At 37.6% G+C, this 24133-nt stretch overlaps 1 protein-coding gene across 1 annotated transcript; it reads left to right on the top strand.

The window, feature by feature from the left end:
- Positions 1 to 1817: 1817 nt before the first annotated feature.
- On the top strand, positions 1818 to 23849 carry LOC310945042 (uncharacterized protein; the record flags this gene model as incomplete). The annotated part of the gene is made up of 18 exons (XM_083910983.1): positions 1818 to 1872; positions 2248 to 2408; positions 2538 to 2582; positions 3028 to 3134; positions 3736 to 3905; positions 4852 to 5012; positions 5416 to 5626; positions 6474 to 6683; positions 9367 to 9544; positions 11259 to 11381; positions 18008 to 18140; positions 18263 to 18307; positions 19281 to 19387; positions 19624 to 19793; positions 20157 to 20317; positions 22552 to 22762; positions 23026 to 23235; positions 23554 to 23849. The coding sequence occupies 18 exons, from the start codon at positions 1818 to 1820 to the stop codon at positions 23847 to 23849; spliced, it is 2754 nt and encodes a 917-aa protein (XP_083767109.1).
- Between the last annotated feature and the right edge of the window lie 284 nt (positions 23850 to 24133).

Below are 24133 nucleotides of genomic sequence, written 5' to 3'. Positions count from 1 at the left end.
TGCTGCTGTTGTCAGGTAGCAGTGTCAGCACAAAGGACAGCTGGGAGAAAATAACCTTATTTTTTGTTTCATAAAATGTACCCAACTTCACAAATATGTAGGATATTCTCTGAAACCAATTGGTTATTTGCATTATGGCATTTTTTGAGATCTTGAAAGTCCTGCTAACTTGCATCTTGCATTGTCAGTTAAAAACAATTTGCATGTTTCAACAAACCATTTGACCTAATCAATCTAACCTGGGGGTTTCTAGTAAGTGGAACAACACTGTTCATGGGTCTTTAAAGTTCTTCTAATGGTATTTTTTTTCTTCAGGCTTTAACCAAATGACACCTAGGAACCTTATTTATGACTGTTGTATATGCACACAAAAGAGCTTGAAATGTGCATTCACTACTTTCTAAGCATGAAGTTGTGATTTATTAAAAAAAAAAAAAAACTTGAAAAGGACATGTGCCTAAAAAAAAATTAGGCACATGTCTGATTAAATATTAAAGGAAGCCCTGTTGGAGAATCTTAGAGAATATGGAGATGTTTCAGGATATTTGACTAATGAAAGCAAATCAGTTGCTATGATGATCTCAGGTCAATGTCCAACAGAGGTAAAAGATAGGGTTAGATTTAAATGGACCGACAAAGGGTTTAGATATCTACTGGAGGTGTTTGCATTACTCCTAATATCTCACAGTTATATGAGGCAAATTGTTGAAAACTGATCAAGGAAATTAAAAAAGACTTGGATAGATGGGGGATTTTACCCCTAGCTCTCATTGGGAGGGTAGAAACAATAAGAATGACTATCTTACCAAGACCATTGTTCCTGTCACTTCCAGTTATGATCTCTGGAACTATAACTGGGCCGGGGGGGTTGCAATAAGGGTTGAAATGGAGCAATGGACCTGCCCTACTGTGTCTTTGGAGTCACTTGTAACCAGGTCAGTGCAAAAGAAGCAAAATAATTATTTGATTATAAAAACAATTAAAATATGGTTGACAATACAAAATATATGAATCCAACGACAATAATATGGATGTTAAAGAGAATTGGAAGAAAATGCAATAATAACAGATGATGATTGGGAGGAAACGTTCAGATCTGGACATAAATTAACTAACAGTCCAACATGGAGGGTGTTTGATTGGAACGTGAAGATACATACTCTAACAGCCCACCTGTCACCGCAAAATATAGTAAAACATCAGATTTATGTTGGAGGAATTGTGGCCTTGTGGCCTATCTCTTGTTTTTGTGTTTTTTTATTTATTTATATTTTCACACTGGACACATGTTTAAAAGCTGCTGATTAGACTGATAATTAATACGATAAAAATTAAATAAATTCATACATCAATACTACCATCATTACAATTATCATTGTAACCATTATACATTAAACATTTTTCATGATGATTTTTACACTTTTGTCTTGACACTTTTGTATTGTATTGCAGATAAGTACTGATTCAGGCTTATTACATGCTGATGTGTGTGTTTAAATTTGTTCAGGAAGGGACAAACTGTTAAAATAAACAGACCCAAGAAGTGAAACCAACTCAAACTAAGTTTAAAACAACAGTATTAACATTTTAATGACCTGTAAAGAAAACAACATTCCCTTGTTTGTTAGTTTTTGTTTATTTGAGTTGTCACCACTGTTATTTAGACAAACAAAACATGCAAGCAAGTAACTTAGAAGGAAAAACTGTGAGTTGGGTTGAGCCAATCAGAATCCAGATGCCCAATTACTCAGGCCATTAAAGTTTTGCTTTGAAAATAATGGGACAGTTATGAAGGTGGTTGAGCTGACCCAGACAAGATGACAGAAGTAAAGACTGCCGTGCTCATCATCGCCTGTTTTTCACTGCTTCACAGTAAGGAAAAAATAATTTTGACTATCTATTAGATTACCAAAAGAATTTTTGGAATTGGAAATGCTTTAAAAAAAAAAATATTAATTTTAAATACAAACTAACTGAAATGAAATCAATTGGATTACGTGTTAATGTCTTGTCTCACTTATTATGCATACAGCAATGAGCAAGAATAAAAATCTGCTGGATAAAATTAAAAAAACTACACTACTTTACATACTACAGCTTTTAATACTATTATGATAGTTGCATTGAATTGTAACAGTTCATTAAGTAAATATTTCCCTTTGAGAAAATACAAAAAGAAACATTAATACATTTATTTAATCTTTCTTGTGGATTTAAATGTATTTCTCTTTATTTTTTTAAACTTAGGTTTTGTTGTAGCATTGAACTGCACCAGTCCAACTCCTGAAGCCTTGTTTGATGCACTTGAAAAGGAACTGTTTCCTAGAAAACTACTGAGACCTGTCAAGAAGCTTTCAGATTCAGTGAACATTTCCATCGATATAACTGTTACTGGAATTTTAGGAGTGGTGAGTCTTTGAGCGGCACAAAAAAATGTTTTAATGCCTGCACATAAGCATGCATAACTTTTTTCTACTAAGTATACTGGTAGTGTTTTTTATTCATCATTAATAATCATAAATATGTCTCATTCCCAGGATGAAAAATCCCAGTCCTTGACAACATTTATATGGCAAGTCCTGGTAAGTTGTCACAGCACTGACAAAACAGGACTTCAGTAATTTATCAAAAATTTAGTTTCATTCTGAAAATGTCCTAAATGCTGAGAAATTAAGCCAAATCAAACACAGGAATTATCTTTGTTATTTTTACCAGAAGATATAGTTCAAAAAGAAAATTGACAGTCAATTCCATGATCTTGACAATGCCAAACATTACAGTGTCCCATTGTGTGCTGTATGTTTTTTCAAAATGAGTTTACAAAATAGTATTTTGGGGTAAAGCTCTGTATATTATAATTATGTTTTGATGGCTGGAAAAGAACAGGGACATTCCAGTTTTGTGTTGCCTATGCACGATTTGTTGACAATATGAAAATACAGAATACAACCAGACTGATCTATTATTACGTATAATGTAAAGTATGGAGTGACACCATTAAAATCATTGTCTTTCTGTTTTATGAAGGAGTGGAATATCGAGGGACTGAGTTGGGATGAGAAGGAATGTGGAACTAAAAGAGTCTCTGTCCCTCGAGAAAAGCTTTGGATGCCGGATGTTGTCATCTCAGAGTTGTAAGTTAAAATTATGTTCAGTAGTCTGTAAACTTGTTAATTCATTGGAAAATAAAAGGAATCACAACAACAATAGACCTTATCTTTTGTACATACAAAGCTTGTGTGCTGTTTTGGCCACACAGTGGTTTATATAGTATGCCTCTATTGGTAGTTGATATACAGTATAATTAACCAGAATATGTGTATTTTTACAAAAATATATATATACCTTTGAGAGCTGAAATCTGCTTACTGCTGCTACAACATTTTCTTCTTTTAGCGCCACCTATGGGTGAAATTGTATCACATGCTACAGACGTGTTCAGCATCCCAATCTGTATGAATTGTGACAGTATATGGTAATTAGTAGTAGATGTTGTTTTACTAATGTCCACAAAGTAAGGCTACTGATGCCATGTGTCATGCACTTTTAGCAATGTCAAGGCTCAAGTGGGGAAAATAAGCCTTTAATTAAAAAAGACAGGTGTTGCAGTGCAGTGTTTGCATTTCAGCTCAGTGTGAGTCTTTTAATGTCATTTACAGACGTTTTCTCTCCTCGCTTTTCTTACCTCTCAGCATCCTGGGGCGTGTAATAATCATTTTCAAAATAATTTTCCAGCATGGACGAGGACAGATCTCCCAAAATTCCCTATGTCTACTTATACAACACAGGTCATGTATATGATGATAAACCGGTCAGAGTGGTCAGCACCTGCAGATTAGTAATCTACACTTTCCCCTTCGATATCCAAAACTGCTCGCTGACCTTTGGACCACATCTACACCTTGGTAAGCCTGCACTTAAAACAATAAGAACAAAACATTGTTGATTTCAGAAAGGCAAGTCCACCACACATTCAGTTGCATCATAATTATTGCAGATTTGTACTTGGAGAACACTGCACTGAAAATTGTCATAAAAAACAAATAAACTTTCTAAGTTTAAGAGTTGAATTACTTTTTGGCTGTAATTAGGCAAATTTATATAAAAAAAAGAAAACGAAATACTTTACACAGTCAAAGTCACAAAAATTCAACCTGAAGTCACTAACTTTCTATGTACATTATTATACATTATACATACATTAAACATTTTTTAATTATTATTAATATTAAATTATTTTAATATATGCTGAAACTGTCACTATATTTTGATAGCAAAATGAGACAGATGATCTGAAAAAGTAATGTAGCTCTACCTCTCAGAGCCCTATCACATACACATATTTTAGCTGGAAAATGAGAAAGTTTGTGAACAAGCCAAATAAGCCATGCCCAACAGCCAACCGCCCGGGCAACTTTCTGATTTTACAGCTAAACAGTACACTAAAATATGTTTCTGAAAACACTTTATGCGAGAAATAGGCAGAACAGTATAATAATCTTAATTCTTATTTGATCAGTGCTGCCTAGTTTTGAAATTTTATTGGAGTGACTGCTCGGCTCTGTGTGGTTGCCGGTCAGGCGCAGTGTAATCTCTCAAATGCCAGAGAAGCAGACAGAATGCAAAAGGTGGAGGTAGAGCATCATTACTTTTTCACAGATCATATGTTTCATTGTGCAGTCAGGACACGTTATTTAATATCAGCAAATATGAGGAAAAAAATATCCTTTATAGAAAGTTAGCGGCTTCTGCTTTCAATACATTAATTAAAATATTTTTGGTCTTGAATAATAAGACTTTACATAGATTGGGCATCTAATATGGACAAACTTTCCATATATATTATTCCAGCTGAAGAAATAAAGGTGTTTGAAAGTCTCCCAGTTGCAGAAGTCCTGGAGCAGTCTAGAAAAGTGTTACGGACCCGAGGGGAGTGGGAACTTGTAGATATTAAAGCAGCTCCAAATACCCTGGAGATACCCACTGGAAGCTACTCTGAGATCGAATACTTTGTAAGCATTTTTTAATTTTTTAATTATTCTGTATTCACATGACAAATGACAGCATTTATCTGTTTACCATCACCTTAAGAAACCAGGTGTAGAATCTGTGGTGGAAATTACATGTGATTGATTTTTGATCAGACACTTAAATGGAACAGTAAATAAAGAAATAGGTTTTAACAAGTGAATGCATTGTATGTTTTAGATATTTTGTAATAGCAGGAGTGTAAAGAGAGATTGATGGATAGATCATTGTGTAACACCAAAAGTGTGACAGGCCACCAAAAAGCATCAAAAACTGCAATAGAAGGAGATTAATTAGAGTTGGTGGAGGAGGTCAATGACCCTGGCAAAGGTATATTGTAACGGCTCACTAAAACCTTGAGGCTTTATACTTGTTTTTCATCCCAAGATCATTTTGAGACGTAGACCAATCCTCTATGTGGTGAACCTCCTGATTCCCAGCTGCTTCCTCATCACATTGGACCTCTTCAGCTTCCTGCTGCCTCCCCATAGTGTGGACCGGTCCTCCTTCAAGATGACCCTCATCCTGGGCTACACCGTTTTCCTTCTCTTAATGAACGACCTGCTGCCTGTAACTGGGGAGTCAATACCTCTCTTAAGTGAGTGACACCTGTGATAAAAGATTTTAATCATAGCTCCTATTAAGATTGCCCCATGTTGTTTCTTTCATGATTAGACAATATTGATCAGATCCCATTGTTGCCAAATTATTACCTTGTCCTCTGAAAAACTGGTTTTCTTTCAGTCAGAATGTCATTTCAGCCATAAGACATAAGGTTGCTTTACAAGGTATTATTTGGTCCATCCCATTTCTAAATTGTAGAAACATCTCTCTGTATAATGTAATAAGATTCAACAACACCACCAGCTACATCCTCCAGAATGGCCATACAGTACTCTTTAATAGTACTAAGAGTACCAAAACCTGAACATTATAACCTGCATAAAGGTAGAATGTATTGCAGCTAGATAGCTGGAAGTACCTTCTAAACTTGCAATTTACTGTATAGTATGTTGGTTCTACAAATTGGATGTTACTGTGTAGCCCACAGGTTGGAAGAAAATACACAGATGATTGGCTCAACTTCCACACCCATAGAGCAGCCATTCTAGAGACTTCCACCAGTCGAGCTTACTACTTTCAGTTTAGTGCTCCGGCTAACTTGAATGGGGATTAATGGGGATCGAATCACTAAGACTTTCAGTGTTAATGAAGTGAATGGATCAAATTCTGATGCTGATGCTTTTGGGGGTTGTGATGTAAGATATAGTGAGGCTGCAGTCATACACTTAAGTTCTGCTGCTCTAACCATTGAATTTTAACTCAACCAATGGGAGCAGCTTTACAATTTTCATGTCAATCCGTTACCCACCGCTGATTAACAAACTTTGAATGAAAAATTTGTATTTATTTCTTAATCATTCCTCTTTCTGTGTTTCCTTCAGATGTTTTATTTTCGGCCAGTCTCACCCTGATGGTGAGCAGCCTGTTGGAGACAGTGTTTATCACTAATATCCAGTTCAGCTCCAACCACTATGGCGCTGTGCCTCATTGGCTCAGTGTCCTTGTGTTAAAGTATCTGGCTGCTGTCGTATGTCTTCCTCCAAAAAAGAAGAGCAACCGTATTACGGTTTCCCTTCACCAGCCTGCTACAGGTATAATAACACTATAAATATTTGTTTTTATTATTATTTTGTGAGGTATAGTATATATACACTAGCATGGCATGTCTATTTGTGTTATCCATATGTTGAAGCAGTGGATATAAGGGCCCTGTTTAGACAAAGACGATCTAGAAAGGAAAAGCAAAAGTGGCGTTGTGTTTTCACTTTTTATTCCGCGTTTAGAGCGTCTTTGGGTAGAAATCTGCACGCATACGGTGACGCAAAGTGTGTGAAATTCGATGTAGTATGCACGTCAGGTGGCTAGGTGGTGCTGTGAAGCACTTCCACACAACACCACTTCCTTCTACTTCTCTCCCTAATAGTGGCAGGGCGCCATACAGAGTGATAGGGATCTGCAGTATGGTCTGCAGCCTCCCACTGTCTCGGCTCCCACCCAGGCAACTTGAATATCCGACTCATGGAAATAGTCAAACATGTGTGTTGTTTGACCTGGGGTCCGTTTCACGAAGCAGGTTCAAAAAACTCTGAGTCTAACCCTGAACTCGGAGTTGTTCTACTCTGAGATAGGAAACTCTCGGTTCCAGAACAACAGATTTGAGTTAGTTTTATTAACTCAGGGTAGTTTGACCTCGAGTTAAGCGCGTGCACCACAAGTATAAAAAGACAGCATCAATAGAGCCCTGATTCTGCGAGTCACCATGGCAACGGGGAAGAGGAGAGCTACGCTACCACTGGAATTGGAAATATGAATGCGCTCATACGGTGAGTTTGAGCAGGTTTACACCGCTGCAGCAGCAAAAGAGAGGGAGACGGCACGGGAGAACATTCTGCTCGGGTCAATGCGTAAGTTTAAATGTAGTCCTTTGCAATCACAATAATATCACAGGGGGAACTGCTTGGGTGGTAGTCTATCAATTTATTTAATTGAGGTGCAGTCCCACGGGGGAGAAGCGCACTTGGCAGCAGCTTAAGATGAAACATAAAAACATTGTTCAAACAGGTAAAACATCAGCACAATCCCATGGTGATACCTCATTTTTAACAGGTTTTACATTGTAAAGTAAATATTACCGTAAGTGGCTGTTTTATATTTTGTATTAAAAAAAACGCAGCGCAACACACAATATCTGCTGGGATGTGAGAGCATGACTTCAGTTTGTTATGTTGGAAATGTATGGACGGATAAGGTTGTGTGTGTAAATGATGGACTGTGACATGAAACGGTACCGCTCAAAAAGATAACCGCTGGAAATGCAAGAACATATATGCGCGGTTTGATAATAATCTCCCGACGGATATTTAATTCTCTGCGCAGTAATGCTGCACCTTCATCTACGGGATCATTATCAAAAGGACATGCCATGGTTTTGGAAATAGTCGCCACCTAATATAACTTCTAATGTCGGCCTACTGAATGATGTTTGCAGTGATTTTCTCAGAAATCAGACGGAACTATACTATGCCAAAACTCGCCTGCTGACTGAATGAATGAGGAAATGAAACACCGTGTGTGGCTGAAAGAGGGCGGAGACAGAGAGAAACTCAAGGTTTTCTGAGAAAAACCTGGTCCCGACCAGGTTAGGTTCAGAGAGCATGTTACCATGGTAACTGACCGAGAGTTTAAATAACCTCTCTCTGTGAAACAGGCTAGAGTTACCCCTCTTTCTCTGGTTTGAGTTACCTCCCTTTGTGAAACGGAAAACTCAGTTTCCCTCATTTCAGGGTTAACAGACTCAGAGTTTTCACTAAACCTGCTTTGTGAAAACTTTGTGTACTCCGCACACAGCAAAATCTGTAGTGTTGTTTTTCAGTGTTAATAATTTTGAGTTTGTGGATTTTGGTGTTGTTTTAACACTTGTAGGGATAAAAAGCTCTGCCAGCATTGTCAATTAAGCAACTACATTTTTTACACCTGTGAATGAGTTAAGTTCACTCCTGGCAGAGTTGATCCCAATATCCGGTTTGGACTTGCGCAGCAGATTTCCATTGGTCGAACAGATTTCCCGAAGGCCATGTTCTTTTGTAAATGTTGAGAATAAAACAAAATAAATTAACGGCCAAAGTATCATTACTGAAACCAAATAAACAAACATTAAAGAAAAGAAGGAGAAATCCGTGAGAACTATATTAAGAAAAAGTGTTAAAATTAACACTGTGGGAGTTGAATTAACACTCCCGATTTTGCTGTGCACATGTATGTTACGTAGAAATGTACTGTGCGTGACATGAGCCAGCATGAGCAGATCAGAGCATACTTTTGCAATTTTACCCCTTTACACGGAAACATAACCGTGGAGTGTTATTAAGATTTCCACTCTGGGGGGTGGTTTACCTTTTTTGCCCCAAAAATGCCGTCGCCATCTAAACGAAAGGGACATCTGATAAAATATTTTTTCCCTCCAGCGTTCTCCAAGTTCGGAGGATGATGACTTTATTGGAGGCTTTCCAAAAACTAAACAGTTTAAGTGTAAGGAATCTTATTAAAAACATATATACGTTCTAACGTAATCTGAAAATAGTAAGCATGCTAGGTAGCATGCTCACTATTGCTAGGTAGCATGCTTACTACAGAAATAACCTGCATTACAGCATATATTCATTAATCATTTATGGAAGTATCATTTTGTATATTATGATCATCAGAATTAGTATTAGATTCCGGCTTTTTTAAAAATGTGTCAATCTCATCTATTTTTATTTTTTACACATCCAGCTATGAATACCAGAGCCATCGCGTCAAGAGCTCTTCAGAGCATCTCCGGTGATACACCTCCAGTGAATCCTCCTCCAGAGCCAGCCCTGGATGAACTGAGGAAGCTGAGCAGAGATCTCATGGCCATCCGCCTCCAGGTGGACAAACACTTCCAAGGGAGCAAAACATCGCAGGAATGGCAAATGATTGGGATGGTAATTGACCGGCTGCTGTTTGGTTTGTATATTGTTTTCATTTCTGTATGCTTTACCACCATCGTATGTATTTGGATCTGGAGTAGCATGTACACAGGTTGATTTTGTGGAGTTTAATCACAGCTATATTCATTAGCAAAAGCAACTGACAATTTGGCAGCTTACAGTCATGTTTAGTTTAGTCTGTCTATTTGTTTCAGGGACCATGTACAAAGTTCATTGGTTTCATAATGTAAAAAGATGATTTTATCAGATTCATATCCATATGCTGTCCCTGGGCAGGTAAAAACAAGATTAAGAACACACACACACACAACCCCCCCCCCACACACACACACACACACACACACACACACACACACACACACACACACAGGCACACACACACACACACAAAGTAAATGAATATCATGGAAGTTATGGCCTTAGTGCTAAATTAGTGCTGACAAGACTGATTTCTTAATATCCATTTTTTTACCTCACGTGAGAAAGCACAGAAATCTGTAACATTTTTTATAATGCTTGGGAGAGTGTTCCATGCCTTACTAGCTCTAAAGGAGAAGGCTGATTGCGTTAATGCAGTGCTCCGATTTAGGAGGCTACAATCTCCCCTTGTGATGGATCTAGTAGCTCTACCCATTCGTTAAGAGCAGAGATGGACACATTTTTTAAAGATGGTCGAGCAGCATTATGAATTATTTTGTGTTAGATATAAGAAGTTTGATAGTATCCAGTAGATCTCTACAGGCCTGCTCACTATTTTTATTTTTCACAACATTATCCCAATTTGTTTGTCTGATTTCATTTTCGAAGTGCTGCATTTCGGTCTTTGGGATGTCATTTTTCCCTTTCGGTGAATTCTGATTTCTAAGACGTTTCTCTGACAGCTGTCTTGTGACCAGTGTGAGATTATGGTCTGATAACCCAGTGATTAAGTTGTACGTTTTTTATGTGCGTTCTGTTTTATTTGTGAAAATTAAATCCAATAGAGTCTTTGAAGACCTTGTTATCCTTGTCAGATTTTCTATTAGCTGAGTTAAGTGAAATGTATTAGCAATACCCTTTATCGACTTCCTTCTTATTTTATCTAACCGTTTCAGATTGAAATCACACATTAGAAAAACTTTTTTACCATTAAATGTTTTGAGTATAGCAGACAGCTTATCGAAAAACATATAATTTTCAGATGGTGGTAGAAACAAAACAATAACATTAAAAGACATTTCAGGAGAGAGATTAATGGTGACTAAAACACATTCAAGATCATTAGGCAGATCTAAGGGTTTACACTGGATGGATTCTTTAACATAGATTATGACACCGCCTCCTTTGCCATGGTTATGGTCTGAAAACACGGTATCCTGGTATATTGTAAACACTTGATAGAGTGGATGGATTTAACCACGTTTTGGATAAACACAGATAATCAACATTAGAGTCTGTCAGCAAGTGTTCGAATTGTTCCGTTTTGGATACTAAGCTCCTAATATTCACATGTCCACCAAAGATCCCTTTGGGTTTTAGGGGATCCCAGAGAACTTTTGTGTGATTTACAGTCTGAAACATCCTAGATTTCTGTTGTTTTGTGGCCAAGATACTTCCCATGAAGTGCTGATGAAGTGAGCGGACTGCATTTCGTTTTATCAAGTTTAAGAGCAAGAGCGATTTCAGAGTTACCTTGTGCTTTGGCATAATCAGGACGCTCGCCATTAAAGAGGTGTATACCCACGGCTTCTGCAGCAGGCCCAAGGCCGCCAGCTGCAGTGCAGCCACGCTGGTTCTCTCCAAATCCCAGTGGAGTATGGTTGCACTCATCCTGAGGTAGCCTACTGTTTCCCGGCCTGGAGTTGAGATGGATGTCACCGCAGAGGAGAAGGATGGTACATAACATGGTCGCAAACCTCCAATTACCAGGGAAAGGTCTCCCATCGGTGCGGCCGGGCCGACAGCGCACCATATCTACGTGCCCGTTTGTCAACACAGTGGAATTCAGGTTAAAAAGGCTCCGTGAACCGTGCGTTATGTGAGACGATCTGCATGCCTCAGTGCAGGATCTAATGCATGCCGCCTGCCAGCTCCCCCACAAAGGTAGGGTGATCACAATCACTAGGTACAGTGTCAGCGAAAAGGTGTTAGTTAGCTCTTTGAGATTTGATGTACGGACCACCAGGATAATGGTCTAACTTTAGTTCTGATAAATGAGGATGCCGTTTCCCTAGACGGTATTTGGGAAGGTGACGCTACAGAACTTGCTAAGCCATGACACGCACCTGTCGCCATCTTCTGCCTTAGCTTAGACATTCATGCAGTATATTTAACTATTTATTTATTTTTAAAGTCCTGGATGGAACTAGCTCTGGAGTATATTAATACATTTTTAATCCCATATTAGCCCAAGATCCTCCGGCCGGTCCCTTTTTGAGATATCAAGATCTAGATTGAAAACCAGGGGCGACCAGGCCTATTAACAAAACAAAGTTAAAAAGAACACATGTTTTTTTTCTCCTTAGTTCTAATAGAAGATTTAGAATAAGATTCATTTGATGCAGAATAAACAAAATGAAAAGCAGAAAATGGTCACTATGAACAGAAGGAAAGTTACTGCAATAGTGATCAAACCTGATTTAATGTACATATGGATACCAAACTGTTGTTTCAGCACAGACTTAAAGTGAAATTCCAACGTAAAATCATCCCAGGGTCTTTTTCGGCAAATACAATCAAATAAGCCATCGGTACAATTTTTCCGCGTAACAGCTATTAACGGAGATATCCCAGATAGTCTCTAACAGACTATACCGGCCAAATACAACTAACACTGATTAGCTCGGGGCAGCACGGTGAATGCATTAAAATGGCTCTTTTAACCGCTAATACTGCTCAAGATAACACCAAACCTCTGCAGTAGCATGATAAGAGTCCTTACACATAACACAAAGCACCAATAACGTAGTTAGTGAACCCAGAGTTTATTAAAAGAGTGTTTTTAAAGATTACCAGCTGGTCCCTGTACCAGCTCCTCTCGTAGTAAAGTCCTTTCAAGTTAATTACCAAATGCAATCTAAAAGGAAGGAGCCCATTGATGCTTTGTTTTATGTGTAAAGATAGTCTTTGAGCAATATTTACTTTATTCATCACTGTGGGATCGACATTCCTATTTTATCATTCCTATTTTTACAATCTCATACAAGGATCTTTTTTTATGTGCTGAATAAAAAAAGTCTCTTTAGGCCAATTCTCATTGTATTGAGAAAGATTGAGAGGACGGAGGGGTTACTCGATTTATGCACTACATTACCCCCCCTTCTCAACGTGCACGTGTTAAACTTTTAAGAAAGAGGGGTCGCTCTCTCTTTGAACACATTTATTTCCTGTAGGAAATATGAAAACACAGTTCAGATTAGGAGCTGTAGCATACACTTAAACTCGCTCATCACGTACTGATGACTTCTTCTGCTCTACTGGCGTCAGCTACTATATACATATTATATAGTAGCATATATATTCATAACTCTTATACAATTACTATCAATAACAGTGGATCTTATAATCAACAAAACTCATATACACAAAACAAAGTGCTACTCTTGGTACCATACTCACTATTACTCCAATAGTTACTTTGAGTCAATACCCATGTTAAGTACCCACATACATGTTTACTTACAGGGACTACAGGTAAGTATTTAGCAAGTGACCTTAGCTACAAAAATACTGTCTCTTTTTAGTGTGAATTTACTCTTCTTAATATATAAACAGGTAAGTAATGCATAAATTCAAATTACATAAAAACATGAAACTAACACATCAGTAATACCACATTACTCCAGACTAAATGATCTATAAACTTGTCCTATTACTGCTTTTCCTGTTTTAAACTTTTATGAATTATGCTTATTAACTGAATTGTCTATCTTAACTAGTCTTTGACCCACAGCCAGTTACTGCATTATTTTCACATCAATTACAATTAAAGTTTTAAACACTGACTACCGCACATACGACTTGTGTAATGCCCCTTTAACTGTCATGGCTGCGGTGGCATACTCTCAGGCTGTGGCATTAGCATTTACCAACAATTAGCATTAGCTTCGCTGGTAAACAATACCAACAGTTAATGGGCATACAGTTTTCTAAAACATTTACTCGGTTTATCCCGTTTCACAACATTTGTTCTGTTTTAACCACATTTATCTCTAAGCACATGTTTCACTCCTTATAGTTTACACAGAAAGGTAGTAGCTTGTATTTAGCGACCGGAGTCGTTAGTATCAGCAGCCGCCATCTTAAACACACAAGGTGGCATACATACACACTCGTAATATGGTCAAATTCAATGTCTCTTAATGGCACAGTTGTTCACTAAAGCTCTATATAAAATAATAAAATAAACTACTGATGTCTTTTACCCGTGTGCTGATTACAGTCAGCTTACCTGTAGGAAATGTGAAAACACAGCTCAGATTAGGAGCTGTAGCATACACTTAAACTCGCTCATCACGTACTGACGACTTCTTTTGCTCTACTTGGGTCTACTACTGATAATCCTAACCCAACAAAGTGTAGAGCTTAGAGCACTTCTGCTGACGAAGCTGGGTTAAGCAGCACTAATATCACCCATTCAAAGCACATTCATTCAGAATTATACTACTGACTATTATGGACAATCACAACAGTAGTTAAATTGTTTATAGACTTTAGCTTCACAAAATTTAAAGGGGGGCAAATAGTTATCTGTCTTTTAACACACAGTGCCACACACGTGAAGCTTCCTGATATCACAAAATAAAGTAAATACAAAACTAAAGGACAGAAAGATTATCTAAAAAAAAAACTACGTATTGACAGAATATGACGGAATATATACATATGTTGAGGGTTGTATTCAGGCGAGATTAGTATTACCTGAGGTATTTTTCCGGACTGATTTACTGAAGTGAAAATCTGCGTAATTTTTACTGACATTCTCCCGAACAATAACTGACATGGGGCATTCGGACGGGACTAAAACCCCTGCTAAAAATTACCTTACCCCACGTCTCAACATTAAATTAATCCCGTCCGAATAGGGTCTTTCTTTCTTGTCTTACATGAAGGTACTTTTTAATAGATCTGGTACCATGAAGCTGGCTCCACACATCAGATACAGCATAGTGTGAGCTTGACACTGTAAGTAAAAGTAAAAGTAATGATACCCTTTTGAAATATTCACTTTTTTCTTTTTTACAGCATGAAATTATAATACATCAAGAACACATTTTGCTTTACAGCATTCAAGTGATTTTTTTGTCTTTTTTATATTCTGAAAATGAATTTAAAAAATAAAAAGAGTAGAATAGCAGGGTTGGAAAAGTGACGAGTCCCTAGATTTAATATTTTATGGAGGCACCTTTTTCTTTAACTACAGCCATCAGTCTATTTGGATATGTCTCTACCTGCTTTGTGCACCTAGATTGGGAAATATTTCCCCATTCTTCCTGCACGTGTTCAGTCAAATTCTGTGGTGAGCGGCGATGGACTGAACTCTTCAAGTTCATCCACAGATGTTCTGTAGGATTTAGGTCAGGGCTCTGACTAGGCCACTCTGGGACATTCACCTTCCGGTCCTTTAGCCACTGTGTTGTTTTTATGGCGGTGGGTTTTGGGTTGTTGTCATGCTGGAAGTTGAACCACCGGCCCACCTGCCCAACAGAGGGCTGCAGGTTTTCCTCAAGAATTTGGGTGGACTGGGCAGCATCTATTTTCCCTTCAATCCTGACCAATTGCCCAGTCCCTGATGAAGAGAAACAAGGCTGAGCCTCTGTCACCTCAGTGTAGGAAAAATTTCCCTATATGTCATTATCAAAGAAAGGGAACACAGTGTTCTTGATGACACCCCAAATACCAGTCTGATCAGAAATCTGTGCCTCTCTCTCTCTCTCTCTCTCTCTCTCTCTCTGGCCCCCTCTGTTCTTGGCCTCTCATGAGCTCCCCTCTCTTCTTTGTTCTCATGACCCTTTGACCTTTGAGAGGAACTGAAACTCATTAAAGTGAGAAGGGTGAAGAAATAATTTCAGCTCATGAATAACTATATCATTAATTCTTTCCTGAAGAGGAAAATTTGAATAAACCGACACTGTCAAAAAGTGAAATTGACCAGTTTGCTAATGCAACCAGAGAGAGTTTTATTGCTCTCAGAAGACCCTACATTCCAAATGAGGTGGTACTTTAATGAACAGATCTGGTGACTATTGGCAATTTGATATTAAACTTTACTTACAATAAAGGTATGATTAGAAAAAGTATTTCCATATCATAGCTTTTGCAATGCCCATCCATTTACGGTTATTTCAATGTTTCTCATTTCATGTTATAACCTATTATGTATATACTGTATATATATATATATATATATATATATATATATATATATATATATATATATATATATATATATATGTAGTAAATAAAATATATGTAGTAAATAACTTTAACAGGTATTAAGCCCTTCGCCTAAGTTTAATAAAAAACCTGTAGATTTTGGCCTGGTGGCATGGTTAACGAGAAAAAATCAATGAGCCTAATTAATAGTAAATAAGGTGACTAATTAATTTATTAAATGCTTAATTCATATTGGACTTCTTCCTTTTTCCTACATCAGTGCAATCAACACCATGTCCTCCTTCCTGCACTTCTGTTTCCAAAGTTTGTCCTCACATCAGTGTGAGCCCAGGCTGTCCTCATTAACTGTTTGTCTATATACCGACAAAAAGTAATGCACTGATTTCATCGGGAGCATGAAATCAGGTGATGTAGAATAGGTCTGCTAAACTCTGGTTGGAAACTGGTGTATGGATCCCTATTCATTTCAATTTTTTTGGTTTGAGACATGTATTTGTGTCCTTGAAGTACTAAGCAAAATCACAACCTTTTTTCTAGTCCTTTTGTTGCCTAACCTTCAAACCTTTCCTTTAATGTGTTACATATGTTCAGTCAAGCAACAAATATTTGCACCTGTGAAAATCCCTAAACCCTGAAGGTGTCTGGCCAGGTGCACAGTCATGCTCACATGTCCTTTCCCTAATTCTAATTGTAATACATAGTTTACTTAAAGATCTGTACTTAACTTTCAGAGGGTTAATATAGCACCAAAACAAATATTTGCTATGTAAAGATATTGTGGCGCAATGGCGTCCTGAGCAGAGAAATAAGTCATTCTTCCCTCTGTGTTATTCTCCAAATTTCTCTGTGTGTTGTGATAGCCAGTCCGGCCATGCGTGCATGTTAGTGTCTGTGGCTGTCAAACATCAGTATCTCACATATTGGGGAACAGCCAGTGACAGCCGCGTGGAGGCAATCCAAGCCCACTTTCTTTTAAGAAGAAGCTCCTCAAAATTTGTTTTGACAAACAAGACATCATGTCGGTTGATGACGTCAGACTAGATACACAATTTCTTCAAACTGTTGACATTTTCCTTCAAGTTATGAAGGTCATTGAGCTGACGCAGACGAGATGACAGAGACAAAGACAGTCGGGCTCATCTTTATCTGTTTTTTACTGCTTCATGGTAAGGAAAAATCATTTGGGCTGTCTATTAAATTAGCTATATAAAGCATGATGACCTATTAAAAGCTGGGAGATAGTCAACTGGAAGAAACACATTCCTGTAATTTTTTAAGAAATTTAATTTTCAAGATGATTTGTAAAAGAAACAATAACAAAAACTACACACAAAATAAACTTGAATACAGTGAATGTAAGTGTATTTCTCACTTTGTATCCACGCATCCATTCACAAGAGAAAAGCTATTGTATAAAATTCTAAACAAATGCATGGTAGTAGCGTTTTATATGATAGTTGCCTTGAATTTAAACAAAATTGTATAACTAAATGTATTACCGAATATGAGTTTCTAACAGTTTTGTGGCATATTCATGGATACTGTCAGGAGATGTTAATGAACTTCTGCTGTTTGTTAAAAAGCAGAGGTAACAGAAACAGAAACCAGTAAGTTACTGTAGTGAGTGCAGCTGAGAGAAGTAGAGCATATGTTAAGATAGAGTCTACAGCCATGCTAGCAGCTCCGTGGTGCTGTATGTATGCACAGTGGTGCTTTGTACAATGGCCCTGTGAGCTCAACAGATACATTTTTTTATTTATTGGAATTCAAAAATGGGGTTAATAACCAGGTAGAATATCTTAACCTGATGGGGGCGGGCATAAAATAAGGCTGGAAAGCTATAGGGTGAAAGCAAACAATAGGCCCGTTCGGGATGCGCTTCACATTTGAAGTGGAAGGAGCAAGCAGCAGCAGTGGAAGTGGCAAAAAGTCGCAGTCGAGTCTGACAGTTTCCAGCTATTTACAGTACCCTTCAGTCCATACAGTCTCAACTTGAAAGTTCAGCTATCTAATTAAATGAACATGCATTCTTTCTAAGGTTTTGTTGCAGCATTGAACTGTACCAGCCCAACTGCTGAATCCTTGTTTGGAGCACTTGAGAAAGAACTATTTCCTAGAAAACTACTGCGACCTGTAAAAAGATTTTCAGATCCATTGAACGTAAACCTCTCTATGACTGTGGTGGGAATTATAGGAGTGGTGAGTCCATGAGCGGCACAAAAATCACACATACACGTGCATAAATTGAATTAATATGTATACTGCAACTGAACTTTATTTTTCATTGATAATCATATGTCTTATATGTGTCTCATCCCTAGAATGAAAAAGCCCAGTCCTTGACAACATTCATATGGCAAGTCCTGGTAAGTTTTCAGAGCACTAAGAAAACTTGAATTTGTAGCATGAACTCATTAATTTATACCATAACAGTAAATAAATTGGTACAAAGACGGACAGTGCTTTTCCTCATCTTCAGCTATCAGAATAAATACGTTTAATATTAAAAAAACAGATTTCAACTTGTGTTAAATCCACCTTAGGGCGCCACACACAAGACAATCCAATGTGAGACTACGAGAATGCACATCTGGCAGATGTAAGGATGTTATGAACTGTCCCCATGTAAAATACTGAGTTTTCAGGGAGTGCTATACATTCAAACACCTCCTCACTGTTAAATCGACTAATCCAAAATCGCTCCCCTTAATCATGAAACAAATCAAATCACAAAATACTGTACATTGTTCCTGTTCCAGCTAGGTGCTTAATTATCAAATCATAAGAGCTTTATATTCATGAGCAGTATCACATGACCTCCCTTCCTTCTGTACTCAAATTATAGCTAACTTTCAGTTGTGATATACTTATTCTGCAGATAAAGGGTGCCAAAGTAAAAGTTCCACAATATTAAACAGGCACTATTAAAATAAAAGCTTGATGGAGGTGGTTAACTTATTCATATCTCTTCCTAAGAGTCATTTACATTGAGCAAGGCTATGGGCCAAGGCTGGATGTTTAGGTATTCGCATCATTATATCTGGAACAGAATCTGTAAATTTCAGTTTCACTCCGGCTCTCTATGGTAGATAAGAGCAAGCTATTTCAGGCTGTAGCTATACATAAACTATTTCTTAGTACAATCCATATATTGTTGTTGTGGTTTTTTCCATATTTGTCGACAATAAAAAAAAAAGTATATATACAAGTATATATATATATATATATATATATATATATATATATATATATATAGAATACCAACTGACTTATCCTTTAAATTAAAGTATGTAAAGTATGCGGTGATGGTTAAAATGGTTGTTTTTCTGTATTATGTAGGAGTGGGATATCGAGGGGCTGAGCTGGGATGAGAAGGAATGTGGAACTAAAAGAGTCTCTGTCCCTCGAGAAAAGCTTTGGATCCCAGACATCCTCATCTCAGAGTTGTAAGTAAACATGTTCAACATTCATTAGGAATTCAAATTAATCACAGAATCAATAGATCGATCCCATTACATTTGATCAAATTGCCATTCTAGAAGCACAAAATCCATATTTGGTTGTTTCATTGATAAATAGTTACAGAAACCAAGGAAAAGAGTCAGCTGAGTGGAACATGAATTCTAACCTTTTAAAGTATGTATGTGCAATTAAACGTTTTTTTTATTCTGTTCTTTTCCAGCATGGACGAGGACAAATCTCCCAAAAGTCCCTATGTCTACTTATACAACACAGGTCGTGTATACGATGATAAACCAGTCAGAGTGGTCAGCTCCTGCAGATTAGTAATCTACACTTTCCCCTTCGATATCCAAAACTGCTCACTGACCTTTGAACCCTATCTACACTTTGGTAAGCCTGCACAAACACAACAAAATCGATTCTGATCTCAGAACCCCCGCGACTCGACCCCGGTTAAGCGGTTGAAGATGAGATGAGATGAGAACTGTATTATCATAATTATGGCAATTTGTACAATAACATACTGTACAAATACTGCAGTGGAAACTGCCACTTGAGGTTACCTACAGATTTTACAGTAATTATGAATTATCAAAAATGACAATAGTAGGATTAAAGATATTGATTTAAATATCTTTAATCCTGAACTTTTAACTTTAATGTTTACAACTTTGTTCTACTACTTGGTTCCTTAAGCAACATTTCACACAGACATCTGTTATATGGATAAACTTTCCCTAAATTTGATTCCAGCTGAAGACATAAGGCTGTTTCAGAGGATCCCATCTGAAGAGATCCTGGAGGAGTCCAGACAAGTGTTACAGACCCGAGGGGAGTGGGAGCTTGTAGATATCAGAGCAGTTAAAACTACCCTGGAGATAAGTGATGGAAGCTACTCTGAGATCAAATACTTTGTAAGTGTCATTGGTTAGTGCCACAGTAAGGCTTTGGGTTCAATATGTTAAGAGTTAGAGTTCCTCTTTTTTTTTCTTTATTTATTTCTCTTTTTTTTGGCTCAGGAAGTAGAGCAGGTCATCCACAGCACATGGCTGCAGAAAGGACTGTCCAGACACAAACATCTGCTGCTGCAGAGGCATCCCTGCATGTTGAACTGTCCTTGGGCAAGACACTAAACCCTAAATTGCTCCCAAAAGCTGTGCCATGGGTGCATCTGAATCATTGGATTAGATCCTGATGAACAGATGGCACTTTGCATGGCAGCTTCTACCATCAGTGTATGAATGTGTGTGAAAAGGTGAATTTGGCAAGTATTGTAAAAAGCGCCTTTAGAAGTTAGAAGACCACACCACAGCTCCACACCATCCAGCTCATTAAAACCTGCGCTGTTGTTTTTTTTGGGATACTACTACAACAATACTAAACTAAACAACCTAAACTGAACTGAAGTAACAAGACAGTCCTCACCGCTCACAAAACTGAGACCAGCGCTGGCGGGGCCTTCCCTAAGGGGATAGCTGGGTAAGCTAACCCACCTCTGCTGCTCTCTGGTTGAAAACAGTCCACTGGTGTTTATTTCCACGTTTTAAACCTTTTCAGCTCATTCTTGCTTAAGACTAGTGAAAGAGTCTTAGCTTTAAACCCCTCAACCAAACTGGGCCATAAATAAAGCCTTTCAGCTCCCTGAAAAACACAGGTGAAATGTTCAGAAGAATGAAGACACAAACTGCACAATTTTCTTCCTGAAAATTCCCAAATTTCCTTCATAAGCATTAACTAAATAGTGCAATAATGTTTTTTGCTTGGTTTATTGTATTTGTTTTGCTTCAGTCCAGGTAGCTACATTATTGTGCCTTCCTTCCTCTTTCACTAAGTTTTACCACACCCAAATGAGCGTTACTATTAAGTTAGTTACACTATACTTTAATTCACTGAGATATTTATAGCAGTTTAAGGCTCTCCTCATTTTAAAACATTTAAAATGCCACATAGAAAATGTTCATTATCTCAAAATATCAGTTACATTCAAACTCACAACATTGGTCATCTGCACCTTTAAATTTAATAAGTACATTGATGTTATGAACTTGTTCACAAATCTCAGCATTTCATCAACACAAATAATCTTGTGCAAAGAAATATCGGTCAAGTGTTCAGGGACATTGCATTGAAAATATTGTTATACAGTTTACACAATCATGTGGTGGAAACTTCTTTTTTTGTGCAATAACTAAATCCACCACTTAAGTGCAATAATTTAATCTTACTGCTCTTTTCTGTTATATACAGTCATACATATTTTATCTTATACATTTTATCTACATTTAACTTATCTGCTTTCATTTTCCGTGAATTTTATTTTACCTGTATTCTTGCATCTACTTCATACTGTATATATTTAACTTAGAGTTTATTGTTTACTGTGTTTTTTCTGTTTTTATTTAGCTAAGTGTTTATGGTTAAGTTATACTGTATTTTTTTATACCTCCTTGTGTTTTTGTAAGCCGCTGGAAACACAATTTCCTGCGGGAGTCATCCCAAAGGGATAAATAGAGAGAAGTCTAAGTCTAAAGTTGTATTCGGCAACATTTTTTGATCATATTCACTGAAACCAACACTATGTTCCGATAGAACAAGATGAATCATCTGGTTTTCGAAAAGTTAGCAATTGCTTCCGTGTAGCGTGTACTCCATGCCGTTAATCAATGAGAGAAGAGACAGGCTTGTTCACAGGAGTAGCTCGGTGGTAGTGGGGGAGGGGTGTGAGAATTGTAAACATTCAAAATTTGACTAAGTCTACTCGATCTACTAAACTTGCAACTACAAAACATGTTCAGATCCCCCTAGACTTGTTACACGCATCAGTGTGTCCAGCATCCATGGCTGGACACACTGACAGTGAAGTAACAAAAGCAGGTAAAATGATGGTGGTGGATGTTGTCTGGGGATAATTTATTATAGTGGTAGTGTAAATAGAGAACAATGGGCGATCAAGGATATATCCTTGGGACCAAAGGTGTGAGGGGCAACCAAAAAATGCATCAGAAACTACAACAGAAGAAGTTTTAGTGGAGTTGGCGGAGGAGGTCAATAATCATAGCAAAGGTCTCATTTATTTATTATGTAATTAGACCAATATTGTAAATTCTGACTAAAACCTTGAGGCTTAATACTTGTTTCTCATCCATAGATCATTTTGAGACGTAGACCAATCCTTTATGTGGTGAACCTCCTGATTCCCAGCTGCTTCCTAATCACAGTGGACCTCTTCAGCTTCCTGCTGCCTCCCCATAGTGTGGACCGGTCTTCCTTCAAGATGACCCTCATCCTGGGCTACACCGTTTTCCTTCTCATAATGAACGACCTGCTGCCTGTAACTGGGGATACCACACCTCTGTTAAGTGAGTGACACCTGTTGAGATGGAGGTTATGCTTTCTTTTACATTTAATCCAGGGTTTCTTCCTGACAAAATCCCATTGTTGGCTATAATACCATGTGGTTCCCCAACTCTGCCCACTGAATTTTAACTTAAATAGTAAGATTACTTCTACCCCCATTATTGAAATTCTTCAGTGTTAATTTGTTACCCAGTATTGATAAATTAAGTTTAAATAAAAAATGTCTCTTTACTTCTTCACCCTTTTTTTTGTGTCTTCCCTGCAGATGTGTTGTTCTCCATTAGTCTTGCTCTGATGGTGGGCAGCCTGTTGGAGACAGTGGTAATCACTAATATCCAGTTCAGCTCCAGCCGTTACGGTGCAGTGCCTCACTGGCTCAGTGTCCTCGTGTTACGATATCTGGCTGTTGTCGTTTGTCTCCCTCCAAAAAAGAAGACCAACCGTGTCACAGTCTCCCTTCGCAATAGTCCTACAGGTATAACAACATTATTCTGTCTTTTGTTATTATTTCTACTACAGGCTTAATAACATTATTTTATTTTTTATTATTATTTGTCACCAAAACTGCTGCTACATCTTATTGTAATAATTTTGTATTAACCTCATTTCAACAAAGTTATATGTTATATGTAAAAGTATATATATTTTATTAATCCCGCAAGGAGGAACTAATTTTTTTAAATTATATTTTCCCACACACAAAAACACACAAGCACAAACAGGACCTTTAAATAAGTGACACACCGTTAAACACACTATTATTCAATTCTTGATTTTGTTTTTACGTATACAGTGATGAATTCCACCATCATCTCTTTAAATGATCTTCAGAACGTCTCTGGTGATACACCTTCAGCGAAATCACCTACAGAGCCTGCCGTGGAAGAACTAAGGAAGCTGAGCAGAGATCTCATAGCCATCCGCCTCCAGGTGGACCAACATTTCCAGGGTAGCAAAACATCACAGGAATGGCAAATGATCGGGATGGTCATTGACCGTTTGCTCTACGCCTTGTACATTGTCTTCATCGTGTCCTGCTTTCTGTACATCGGATGTATATGGATTTGGAGTAGCTTGATTGAAGTTTGACCAGTTGGCAGCTTACAGTTAACGGTTTAATAGTAGCTCTGATAAAAGATTCAAAGTCTGACTCATTTGATGCAGGAGAAACAAAATGTCTTTCATCCAATTCAGTTCAATTTCGACCCCTTGTGTTTTGATTTTAAAATGTTTTTATATTTGTAGACTTTAAAGATTTCAGGCAATGCTTGATTTCTGCTGTCATAATGCGTTATGCACATAGGGAATGAGGGCTGTTAATTTAGCCAACATCACTTAGGATGAATCGGTTGATTGATTGACAGACAACCAGG

The sequence above is a fragment of the Echiichthys vipera genome, assembly GCF_963691815.1.
Source record: "Echiichthys vipera genome assembly, chromosome: 3".
NCBI classification, from domain to species: Eukaryota; Metazoa; Chordata; class Actinopteri; order Perciformes; family Trachinidae; genus Echiichthys; species Echiichthys vipera.
This window is presented reverse-complemented; position numbering and strand designations above follow the sequence as displayed.